Below are 12,839 nucleotides of genomic sequence, written 5' to 3' on the forward strand. Positions count from 1 at the left end.
CTGCAGAAATACAGGAAATTCTAAGCTTTTAGGTATATTTTTGCAAAACATTGTGCTTTCTGTATTAACATAAAATATCTAATTTGATCAGCAATTTGGTGATTTTGTTGGGGGGAGGGGCAGAAATCACATTTTCGAAATATAAAAATGACAAAAATGTCAACATGTGTTTCTGAGAGTAATTTGTGAATTTTCATTTAGCAACTAGTTTTAAGCAATGTTCAAACTCGCCAGTTTTAAAAATCATTTGTGGGTATGTTTTTAAATTCTGGCAGAACTAAAGTCGTACATTCTGCCACTTCTACAAGCACGCAGATATTGCAACTCAGGTATACAAAAGACATAAGAGCCAGGATGCTTCGTACCAAGGCAAATGGAGCGTGATGTGCCGTCAATTACCTTAGCTAGTAAGATAGGTCATTGGGTTGAGTGCTTGATGCTGAGGTGTGTGCTTGATCGGCAGATTGTAGGTTTGACCCCCTGGCAAGGCCAAATCAGGGGCAGATTCTGAGGTACGTGCAAATGTAGGAAAGTGTTCTTCCATGAATGAGGAACACTTCCCTTACAAACACCATATTCTGATAATGAAAGAATGTTGTTCATGGGCCTGAAGTCTGGCTTTTGCAAGCGCCTGAGTTATGGCTTGACAGCAGCGCTAACAACCATCAGGAATGCAAGACAGCCACATGGAGGAGATTCTCCTCCAAGAAGCACTGGTTTAGCATGTCAAAAAAGGAGTTAAAATACGGCACCTGTGAGGTGTCCTTAAAATCTACTGCACACTTTTTCTCTTTATAAATGTAGCATTTTTTAGACTGCAGCACCAATTTTCAAGTTTTATCAAAGTATAAAAAAAGTTCTTAAATAAGAAAAAGTGGCAGATTTTAAGAAATGCTCACAATGCCACTGAAGCACATGTTTGCCCCACAATGAGAGATGTTAGCAGCTTTTGCCACTGGAAAGCACATCTCCCCGCCAATATGTCCACCCACTCCAGCATGGTGCTGCTGGAAACTGGAGGAGAGAATGTTGTATTACCACACTCTTTTCATCAGGAGCTCACAATAGGCCCCTCAGCCTTTCATCTTTCTGAGTTTGATAAATGAGTCCATTGGTTGTGTGATAATAAGTGTACATAATTTTCTGTGTACAGCACTTTGGTAAAAGTTGGATATAACTAACCGATTATTAATCTTGCCTACCATGTGGAATAACATTCATAAAATGGAGTCTGGTGCCCAAAAATAATGGCTTATTTGCGAGGGCATTTTGTTCTAGAATGGGGGCGAATTAAGCTTCTGCTTTTAGAGAATAAGAAATGCAGGCATGGACATCATTTGGGGGTCGCCAGGGGTCACAGCTGCAACCCCTGAAGTCTCCCTTGCTACCCCTGTGGTATCTCTTGCTACCCCTAAAAAAATAAAAAGAAAAGAAACTTTTTAAAACATGTTTTTTTAATTTTTATGCACCTCGATTGTGGCCAGCAGCATGTGGCTCTTTGATTCTGGAGTGGCTGGCTTTCTGGTAGCTATAGCCAGTAAGATAGCTCAGAAGGTAGCGCGCTCGCTGCTGCAATGTGTGTGATCTGCAGGTGGCAGGTTTGACTCCCGGCAAGGTCAACTCAGCCTTTCTTCCTGCTGAAGTTGATAAATGAGTACCAACACAGGTTGGTTAATACTGTATGTATATTTGTTCTATATGATGCGCTTAACCGTAAGCGCTATATAATAACACATCATTTTCGTTTTGCCTTGGACGTCTGCTTTCATTCACAGTAATTTGGTAATATGGTCCTATAAGCACTGATATTAATGATAGTATGGTGATCCATTCTTGTATGCAATGTATATCACTTTACGGTAGTGTACTTAGAAACAATGCTATATGATGCTACTTCCTGTTTTGTCAAGAGGTGAAAGGTTGTGCTCCATTGCTTCCTGTGATGTCACTTCGGGGTGGGGTCAGATGATATCAGAGGTCAAGGTCATGTGATGTCACTTCCGCTACCCCAGGCATTTTGGTGAAATGACGTCCCTGAATGCAGGCACACAAGTATTCATTGAAGCACACACACAATAAATACATTCACCTCTAATAATTATCAGTTAAAATTATTGCTCACTCCCAAACTGATAGCGGAACACTTTCTGTCCCTGGTCAGCTTTTGTTTGATCATAGCTGGCTTTGTTTATTGTAATATGTGTCTGCGTGTCTTGAATTATCAAATGAGTATATCTTACACTGCATTGTGGCAAGTTAAACGATGCAAACCTTTGGCAGCTACACAATGATGAGTTAACATGATTTTCTTCTTTGACAACAGCATGGACACTCTTTGTACTTTGGGAAGTACATGCAATAGCCCAATTGGCTGCCCTACTGGGAATTATATGCAATAGACCAATTGGCTGCCCTACCTAGTCACACCTCCCAGATTGCAGATATATCTCTTAGCTTTTTACACAATTGAACCAGGTTTTTAGGTCTGAACGACAAACCACTGACACTATTAATAGATGCCGACCACTGCCCTTGAGACACACATGGTCTTAATGGAGTATGTAATACACCCTGTTAGAAGGTTGGAAATGGAATTCTGTTACATTGGCATGCATATACGCCTATCATTGACTGTTGCAAAACGAACATGTTTGCACCTCTAAATTCTCCTTTTGCTGCTCCCAAGTATTGAAAACATTGCAGTGGGGGTGGAGGCCTCCCACAGCAGGTTTGTAACCAGGGTAAGACATTATTACATTGCCTGAGTTTTTTTCGCAGCTTTTTTTGCTGACATTTTCGGCTGAAAAACTCATCGAAAAATGTGGTGGGTGGGTGTTTAAGGGCATATAAGTAGTAGGGGTGTGGGGTATAGGGACTATAAAATAGGGAAGAGGGTTGGGGGAAATATAATTTGTTTTAAATGTTTTTTTTCGGCTGAGCATTTTTGGCAAAAAAGGCTGGGGGTGTCCCATGTAGTGGGGGCTGCTTGCGGGCTCGGGTGATGGGGGCTGGGATGTCCCATGTAGTGGAGGCTTCTTGCAGTGTGGCGGGACGGGTCATGTGGGCTGGGGTGTGGTTGTCCCATCAGGAGGGGTCTGCTTCCTGTGTATTTGTGCGGGCGTCGCATGTTTTTTGGGGCAAATAGGGTGCGCACGTGGTAAACGCGGAGTTTCCACGTGATTTGTCTGGGGTGCAGACGGGGTACGCACTGAGTTTTCATGCGATTTGTCTGGGGTGCGGACGGGGGGAGGCGCTGAGTTTCCACGTGATTTGGTTGGGCACAAGTGGGATCACTCATAAGGACGGTGTATGCCCACTTTTGTCAGAGGTCCGACACCGTTCTCCCTGTGTGTTTTAAAGTAATTCCCAAAAATTCTGCTCCCACTTAAACACTGCCATTGCTGGGATTCAAACCCAGGTCAACATCTTCATTAGACGCAGCTTGAGTGGTCATGTGGATGTCTTATAGTTACAGATACTTCGTCGTAAAAGGTGCACACCTTTTATTGTTAGCCTGCAATGTTATGCTGAAATCTGTTCTCTTGGGAAATGCTTATCTGTACTCTGCACTTTCTGCAGTTGCTAAAGATAAACTGAAAGAAATCTACTTATTTAATTTTATGATACGTTGAGTTCCTCTGACGTCACTTCCCATTGCATATGTTACAGTCCTCTCACTTAGGACTTGAGCACTGCTCCTTGGTCTTCCAGGAGAATTGTGGAATATTGAAATTAATTGCATTTACATACACTGAGAATGCTGGATTTCTAGTTTTACCGTACCTGTAGTGTCACTGGTTGTCTCTCCTTGCATAATGGTTGTGGAGGTTTCCTTGTTCTGTGTGGGTGTGGTTGTCCCTTCAATACCCAATGTGGTTGAATGACTGGTAACAGCTGAAAGAGAAACAGAGGCATATGCGGTTGAGGGGAAGAATTTTAGCAATATCCCAATTTGGAGAAATCATATAGACCTTGCCATATGTAACAGTGCTTAAGCATAACAGCGCGTGACTAAAGCACTGTTACATCGAAGAAATAAAGCATGGTTGTGTGAGACTGTAATAGTCCACATTTGTGTCAATTTGTGGCAGCCTTGTAGGAGAGTTCATGCAGATGTATACATTCAGCAGCGCTACTGCTCTGGGCTATTAATTCTGTTTTAGAAATACCTATCGTGTTGGTGGACTCCTTCCAATGTAATAAGCCCTGTTTGAGTGTTGTTGCTTCAGAGGTGGTATGTGAACTCTGTGGCCCTTTGGTGGCAGTGGTGTTTGTGCCATACGTACTTATGTGTGTGCAGTGGTGGTTTGGGAAATAATCATACTGGCTCTAGGTAAAACTGGGTGAAGTTGATTGACTAAACATGATACAGAGGTACCGGTAAAAATGAGTCCACTTCATGTGCAACAGTTTATAAACACACTGCCTCACACATTTCAGCAGGTGTGAGATTGCGAGTTCCAGGGAAGCACATTTGCAGTCACAAAGACTCACCTGGGTACAAGATGACGTGCTTAGAGATTTTTGATATACCTGCTGTTGTTGCTGATTATCATTTGCGCTGCGGGGGAACGTTTGGAACTGAAAATTGTATCTACTCCCCGAGTATACTGCTGCTTTATGATACTGAGTAGGCACTGTAAACTGCCATGTTTAAACACTGTTTCTTGCCCATGGAAGGTGGGGTTTAGGGTTTACTGTGCATGTCTCTTTGCCTAGTGTTACGAATGCTCGCCTTCATACCTCTCGCTTCTGACGTGTTTCACTTTTAGCATATGGACGCATGTTTTATGCTACGGCTTTCTTTGGGAAAGGACGGGATTCATGATTTTGTAAGTGCTCTCGCCTGCCTCAGAGCGTGTGTGAATCTATGAGGAATATATTCAGCTCAACTAAATGTGCCCCGTTATGTCGTGATAACACTGTCTAACATGTAAGAACACCGCTAGTATCAAAGCCTTGCATAGTGTGGCTTTGTTCCCTGCTTCTAGCACTGTTTCAGGATGATTATTTGCCTTTTCTGGACCACCCCTTCCATTAAAATGCATGTGCTCCTTTGGGTATAAGAGAACAGTGGATGGAGGGGGGCGGGTTCTCACTTGTGCCGAAGCCTCGTCCTGTCGTTTTGTTTTTGCCCATTGTTCGCTATCTACTTATAAATTGTTCAATCCACCGGAATAGTCAGTGGTCATTGTTCAATGACAGTGTCATGCATCCGTGCTGTTGCTTTAGTAGTGGTTTGTGAACCACTTGGTTGTTTAGCGTGTATGCTGTCTGTGCCATGTGTTTGTGAAAGATGTGGGGATTGTTGGAACAAGAAGGTGGTTGTTTTTTCAGTGTTGGGTGCAGTTGAATGAGAAGTGGCTGCTGAATGTGATACAGCGTCATATAAATATAAAGGATTTACAAAAAAAAGAAATACAGATTCTATGAAACTTACTGCCATCAGATTGCAAGTAGCATATTAAAAAGCATTTTATGGAAATATCAGCATGGATGCAGAAGTGTTACATGTGCAAAACATTTCAATTTAAAAGCAGCAATCATGTGTTTATTTGGCAATGAAGTATGTATTTAATACGTTTTTTTAAATACCTCTGGTGCTTGTTTAACTACCGCCAACACCCTTTGAGCTCTGTGTAGGTGCTGTTGCTGCAGTGGTGCTTTGTGAACTCTTTTCTTCTCCAATGGTAGTGGTCTGCATGCCATGCGTGCTTGTGGATGATGTAGTAGTAGGTGGCACATGAATTGTTGTGGTACTTTCAGTGCTGGGTGCAAAGGAATGACTAGTGACAGCTGAATGTGACACTAGAGTATTAGGGGATCATTAAGAAAACTTTCAAAAATGTCAAATCATATCTTGAAATCATAATTGTCAACGTGTACAAACATGTCTTTGTAGATGTGGCCACACATATGTGAGAAATTGGATTGTGCATGGTGACCCTGACCTCAATATATCTGTATTTGCAAAGATTGACCTTCTGCAGATGTGATAGGGTGTGATAATGCTTTTTGAGATAACGTGTGCTGCGGTTGGGCTGCTTCCCTCGCCAATTGCATGATGCATGGGTCTGGTTGCTGTAGTGGTGGTTTGTGAACCAATTTTTCCTGAAATGGTAGTGCTTTGTGTGTCCTGTGTGTTTGTGGAAGAGGTGGAGATTGTTGGCAAAATACATTTGGTTGTTCTTGCAGTGATGGGTGCAGCTGAATAACTAGTGGCAGCTGAATCCAACATGGATGCATTGAAAAAAGCAGGGAGATATGTATATATTTTATATAGAAATCTTAATGTCATCAGATTCCCATAAATGAATAAACACAATTTAATGGACATATCAAACAGGATGCACAGGAGTGAAATGCATAGTGCAATCTTCCAGCTGAAGGAAGCAAGAGTGTGTATGATAATCAATTAGGACCCTCTGTGATTGCAGGAGCCACTCAGGTTGCTTCAAACCCGAGCTGTATATACCAATGCAAGCCCGGGTTCGGAGCGGCCCGATTGCTCTCTGCACCCACCCTCCACCTGCTCCAGCTCTTTTCTCTCATCCCCTACCTCCCACCCCCTAAATTCATCCCCTAAGCCCCTTCTCCTTACCTGAAAAGGGCCCAGAGTCCCAGGCTGCACAGGCAGCTTCACTTCCAGATGAGGCCATGGAATTGGAGGAGGGGCTCTGATCGGACCCTGGCTTCAATTTCCATGGCAACCCTGCCTGACTCACCCCGGCCGCAGTTGCTAACGAAGCAGCACAGCCTTTTCTTTTCTTCAAATTGCTTTTAGCACCTTGAGGGTTTGCCTCGGGGTGCTTCTGGCATTAATTACGTATATTGCAGGCTACACCAGCCCGTTAATGGTACCGGCATCCAGCGTTACAGCCCTCTCTTCGCTCAGGCCTGTAACTTGGGCCATCACCGTCTGGCTTAGCGAACTAAACGCATGGTTAATGGTTAAGTATGTTTTTACTATACCTGCTGTGCTTGCTGTAGTGGTGGTTCGTGAACCACTCAGTTCTTCAGTGGTAGTTGTCTCAGTGCCAGTTGTGCGGTGCCTGGATGCAGTGGTTGCCCTGGTGGTTTGGGAACCCACTGGTCCTTTGGTGGTCCCAATGCCAGGTGTACTAGTGGATGAGGCGATGGTGGATGGCACATTAACTGTGGTTGTACTTTCAGTGCTGGTTGCAGATGAATGACTAGTGACAGCTAAATGGGACACAAAGGAATCAAAGATCATTAGTAAAGATCTAAAACGATCTTATTCTACAGGCCTCTGCACTGCTAACAGTATTAAACACAACGTCATTAGCATGTGAATCTAGATTGCACCAGATAGCAATTGCGCACTTCACAAATAAGTACATAGGTCTTACACGAATTTCTGACATACCTGCAGTGGTTGGATGGCCTCCTGGGGTACCTTTTGATATTGTGTTGGCATCTGTACTTGTTAGCAGGATAATTTTAGTTGTATTATCAGTTGCAACTGGAAGAGACAGAGAAATTAGAAGCAAATTAAAAAATAGTTCAATACATCTGAAATGCCTGTAGCCATTCACCTTGCAATATTACAGAGATGGACCACTCTGGTCACGGTCCCATTAATGTTATATTTATTTTACAATGGATTTTGATACAGTACTTTTACACCAAAGGATAGCCTCTTGGCCTGCATCTGAGATGCCAAACAGATCACAGCTAGAATTAAAAAGCAAGGATATCAATTGTTTCTGGTCCTGAAAAACTACAGGTGCTTCTCAAACTAAACAAGCAAGACTATGAACTGTTACATGCAGGGGTGTTGCTATGTCTGAAAAAGATCTGAGTATACGCTAATGTCATGACTGATGGGACTGTCAGGACTAGCTAGCCTTTTGATTGAAGCCCCCTTGCTTCTACAACCAGAAGTCCCAGGGCTATAGGCCACCCTCCAGAAACACCTCTGGTTCCATGTTTTTTAGGGAAAAGGGGCTCCGAATTTCAGCAGGGGCAGAATATTGCCTAACTCAGACTCTGAGAGCAAGAGGTGTAAGATTCTGGTGAGACTCTGATGTTCATCACACCATGGTATAGCATTGACTATGTGCCAAGCATAAGACCAATAATTAATAACCCAAAACCTTTTAACACCTAACCTACTAATCTCCTATCCCTTGCTAATAATACCACCTCACTCCTTAGCTCTTTGGTGCAAAATATTGGTGCAGATCATTGGTACAAGCTGCCTCATCTTATGAGATGGCAAGCACAGTCGCTTCTAAAATGCAAGAAATAAACTAGCAGAAATAAAGCTGCTTCTGCATGAATATGTGACAAGTTGAAGGGTAAGTTCATGTTGCTCAAAGCAAGCTTATTGTTGAAAACCTCCAGCGCAGGAAGCTGGAGTAACTTATTGGCATCCATTTGCTGCTTTGAATCTCTGTCCAAAGGTGACAGGCTAGACACGTGTTCTCTGGAAGCTTCCAGGAAGTTTGGTCAGAGGAGGTGGTGTCTGATTGACATGTGACATCAGAGTCAGGGGCAGGCAATTGTTACTCTTTCCATAGGGGAATTTACAATAAGGGGAAGGGTTTACGCTCACCTGGTCTCTGTGGGGACATTGGGGCACGGTCACAGCCCTCCCTGAAAATGGGTCACCCTTGTCAGGCTCCTTCCCCTGCACATATGCTGTGGGCTGCAGTGATTGGTGACACTGCTCATGCGTGGAGATGAGAGATCGTGAGAATGCTGCTATGCAACTGTTCTCCCTCTCGAACCCTTCTTCCCAAAATGTGGTGATCATGCGCTGACCCATATAAGCTCACCAGTTGATTAATGATGATGAGCTCTCGGTCCTGTTTCTCACTGCAGGGGCACTCTTGATGGACCGAGTTCCTTCACTAACCCATTGTAAGTGGTAGCCCAGTCCAGCTGTGGCTACGCCACTCCTGATGGTAAGTGTCTTAAAGTTTTAAAATATTGTGATGTGGATTCCTGATTATTGTCTGTGTCTTTTAATGTTGTTTTTCCTCTGCTTTCTCCCCACAGGCGAAGTTGTGGCCCTGCTGTAGTTGCGGTGCGTGAAGCAAGGCCAAGATGGAAGAGAATGGAGCCCAGGATGCTGCGGCAGCAGGTGAGTGTTGGTTTAAGGTTAAGTGTGAAGATTTGTCAAAAGCGCAACCTTAAAGGCAATGTTTTTGAGAGTTCTAACCTTGTCTTTATCGTTTCTCTCAAAGGGTTGCTCGCTGTGCTGCGATATCAGAGTTTGAGTGCTGCCTTCCTGAGGTCTGAAGATGACTGATGAATGCCAGAGTCCCCGATGATGCTTGCCAACGAAAGCATGTTTCAAGGTAAGTGTTGAGGCTGGAAACAAAGGCTGGGAATGAAGGTAAGATGCTGATGCTGGTTGCTGGAAACTAAGGTAAGATACTGATGCTGGTAGCTGGAATACAAAGGTAAGATACTGATGCTGGTATCTGGAACACAAAGGCTCAGGCGGTGGTGAGTGTTACGCTGCCATCAGTGCAGAATAACGAGATGCGCTTGCAAGAGGGCGGGGCGGCCTTTTATAGTCTAGCTTTGACCACGCCCATTATCCCTAGCTCACCGGCCCCACCCTGCCACTCCTAAGGATGCTACACGTGCGATTCAGCCTTCCCCAGCAGCCACGCCCAAACAAATGCACGTGGCGATACCTGCATGTAAAATAAAGCACTTTGCACCAAACCAAGTGTGTCCGTTTATATTTGTTCATGAGCCTGGCGCCAAAGGCGCCAGGACTGAGTCCAGCTGGGTCCTTTATGCTGTATTGTTCCAAAGGGACAATCTTAAAGTTATGTATTGCCCTTGTCCCCTGATGGTGCAGGGTCTTTGTTTCTGGGCCAGTGGCCATGACAGCAGGTAGAGGAGAGAGCCTTTAAAAAGTGATGTGCAGAGAGAAAAAAAAAGCACTGTCTCGCAAAAGAAGGGCTGTCTCTCAGAGTATCTGGCTGTCTTTACTGACTGTGGTTTTGCTGGATTTCATGCCGAAAGGGAGGGAAGCAGCAGAGAAAGGAGGTTGCACTGAGGGGGAGACAGCCAAGCTGAGACCCAGGGCATGCTCTCTGATGCTTCGCTGACTTTGCTGGTGTGAATATTTCAAGCATTTTTAGGTGAGATAAAAGTAAAAGTGTGGTATGTGTTGGATGTTTGCACATAGTGTAATTACCTATCGCGGGCAGCTGCAGGCTGGCAAAATTTTACACTTACCTAAATGTAGATAGCTATTTTCATGTTTTTTGCTCCATCCAAGAACCCAATCTCAAATATAACTGAAGGCATTAAGCTGCCAAAACCAATGCTATTTTTCAAGGTTATTATATAACAGTATTGTGAACTGCAAAACTTAAAGTGTGATTGCAGTCCACTGTGGGAAATGATTTTATCGCCAGGAAAGTATTACTATGATATGTGCTCATGGTTATAGTTTAGCCTGAAGAATAGAATCCGTTAATCACTGCAAAAGAGAAACAAGAGTTTGAGATGTGCACTTTCATTCTTAAATTACATAGAAGGTCATGGTAACCTCATTAAATTGCACATGTTTTTTTTATTACTCATAATCCATAATTGTTTATAAGTTACCTGAAAAGAATTAGACCAGCGTTGGTCTATTTATTGTGTAGTCTAGTTACTTGTAATGACTTGAAGAAAGATACACATCTAAGGAGGTATTTTACTCCTGCTGATGGTAAAAAGCAAGATTGACCAAAACACTGTGAAGTGGGCCAAATCATAAAGAGCGGAGTCCCCATATTCCATTCTTCAGGTGACCTGGTAAGTCTATGCAGAGTTTATACACCATACCACATTCGGAATCTTCAAGGCCTAAGAATGCTGACTGTATTCCCTTGTTTCCTTCACGCCTTGAAGAACTTTGAAGCCATTCACTTGTGTATAAGCGCTTTACAAATTAACAATTACAATTACCACTAAAGTAGAAAATTGGGTCCTAGTGCACACCAGGTCTGGTTTGCAGCTTGCCGCTCATGATCCCAATATACGAATAACCACAGGAAGTCCTGTATCTCTGGGGTCCACAAAATACCCCAACAGTTTCTAAGTTATTTATCTTTTGAGATCAGATTTGGCTGCAACAAACTCTGAGAAAATGAACAGTAAAAAAGTAAGCTGAAACTCGTAATACTGTACACCAGAATGTTGACATGGGACAATACCTAAGTTCACATAAAGGTCAGTGAATTACACAAGTTGAACTGGTATGTCATCATGAGTGTGCCGATCAAGTCTTTATCAGTGCAAAGTGGTGTTAATGTTTACCTGAGAAGATACAAACATAACCTTACTAGGGCACACATTTACCAATTAAGGATATTTTAATTTATGGCTTCAAATGAAAAGATGTCAAAATGTCTTTTGCTTACTAACTATGTACTTATGTCTATCACTAGCTAATTGTGATATTAGTGTTGAATTAATGTTATGGTTTTACATTGTCTGTATTATTATGATCTGTGCCAAAAGGCTTATACATTTTTCTTGTGTCATGTCTTGCACTAAGCACTTTATTGTAATTAATGTGAGTTACCCATGTGTATTAACTTGAGGGGACTGGTAGGTCATATGCTTTATTATGTTTGAAATTCTTGTGATTTTCTTGATGTGTTTATGTGGTTGTGATGCATATTATGTTTTAAATAAAAATGAAAAAATATCTTTCAATTGGATTGACCAATAAAAGGGGATATTTGAACTTTAGTTTTCTATAGCGCTACACATACCCTGAACCCAAATCAATGTTCAATTCAGACTCTCATCTCATTTTAAAGGCAGGTTTTGAATGCTTGCTGAAATAAAACATGATTTTCTCAGAAGTGCTAGAGAGACTGTCAATGGAGTTACCATCAGCAAGTTCATGTGGGAGAAATGAGTCTTTCCCAGACAGTGGCGAGTAATACAAGGGAGGGATGGGGAGTTGATTTCAAGATGGTAGACAGGCCCACGAACTGCTCGGACATTCCCTTATGCCTGAAGTAGCACCAGGTGTTGCTAGAAAAGACAGTGAAGGGGGGCGCTATTGCGCACTGAAGTGATGACCGCCTGATCCATGAGCTCCGATCCGCCATAAATCCTGACTAAGAATCTACCATATAGGAGCCGCCTACAGACCAGAAACACCTCTGAGCTCATACACAAAGATCTGGGGCACAATATGTATAAATCCTAGTTCAAAATGGCAAACGGAACCTGAAGAAAAACAGTGAGACAAAACCACAGAGCCTGGGAAGTGACGCCTGCTGCCTGAGAGAACCAAGAGATGGGTCACACTTAGATGCTGGGGGAGCTCCTCAACGGACTAAAACGGGGAGGAGTCACAGACCCACTAAGCGCGCCCGGTCTCTGAAAGGGATTAACGGTCAGACTGCATTTGGAGACACGTTGAAAATCATAGGAGGGCACTGGTGACTGTTCGCAAGGCCCAAGGTGCGCTGAGATCCTCTAACTGAAACAGCGGGGGGGGGAATATCTGAACGAACTGGCGGCTTCGAGCGGGAACCTCAAATTGGGACAACCAGACTTGTGCAATGCGGCAGAAATGGATGGGAACCGTGTCCCGTGGCTGCACTGACCGAAGTCGCTGGGGAGGAGACAGGTGCCTGAAGGACTGCAACGCTCATACAGTGTGAAGGAGGCTGATCATGGCCTGTGGGACGCCAGGCACCGGGAAAGGGGCTGAACTTGACCAGACCATGCGTGTTCACTTTGCAGGTGGAAACCAAATTGGCAGCGCACCCTCGTCCATGCTGACTCCCCTCCAGTGGGACTGGAACTGTGCCCTTTTATTCACCCCACCATTTGAGCAC

General features: G+C 43.6%; 1 protein-coding gene across 6 annotated transcripts in view; it reads right to left on the minus strand.

The window, feature by feature from the left end:
- The window catches only part of LOC138503907 (mucin-5B-like), a 444,631-nt gene that overhangs the window by 167,159 nt on the left and 264,633 nt on the right, over positions 1-12,839 (minus strand). For all 6 annotated transcript variants that reach the window (XR_011279729.1, XM_069623995.1, XM_069623992.1 and 3 more), the window contains exons 29-31: positions 7,388-7,483; positions 6,973-7,203; positions 3,784-3,894 (exon numbers count right to left, since the gene is read on the minus strand). Coding sequence is in view for 5 of the 6 variants with exons in the window: in XM_069623995.1 (XP_069480096.1) it covers positions 3,784-3,894; positions 6,973-7,203; positions 7,388-7,483 (438 nt within the window). In the remaining variant the exon portion in view is untranslated. The remainder of the gene's footprint in view (positions 1-3,783; positions 3,895-6,972; positions 7,204-7,387; positions 7,484-12,839) is intronic.

The sequence above is a fragment of the Ambystoma mexicanum genome, chromosome 11 (assembly GCF_040938575.1).
Source record: "Ambystoma mexicanum isolate Mex_15411 chromosome 11, UKY_AmexF1_1, whole genome shotgun sequence".
Taxonomy (NCBI): Eukaryota; Metazoa; Chordata; class Amphibia; order Caudata; family Ambystomatidae; genus Ambystoma; species Ambystoma mexicanum.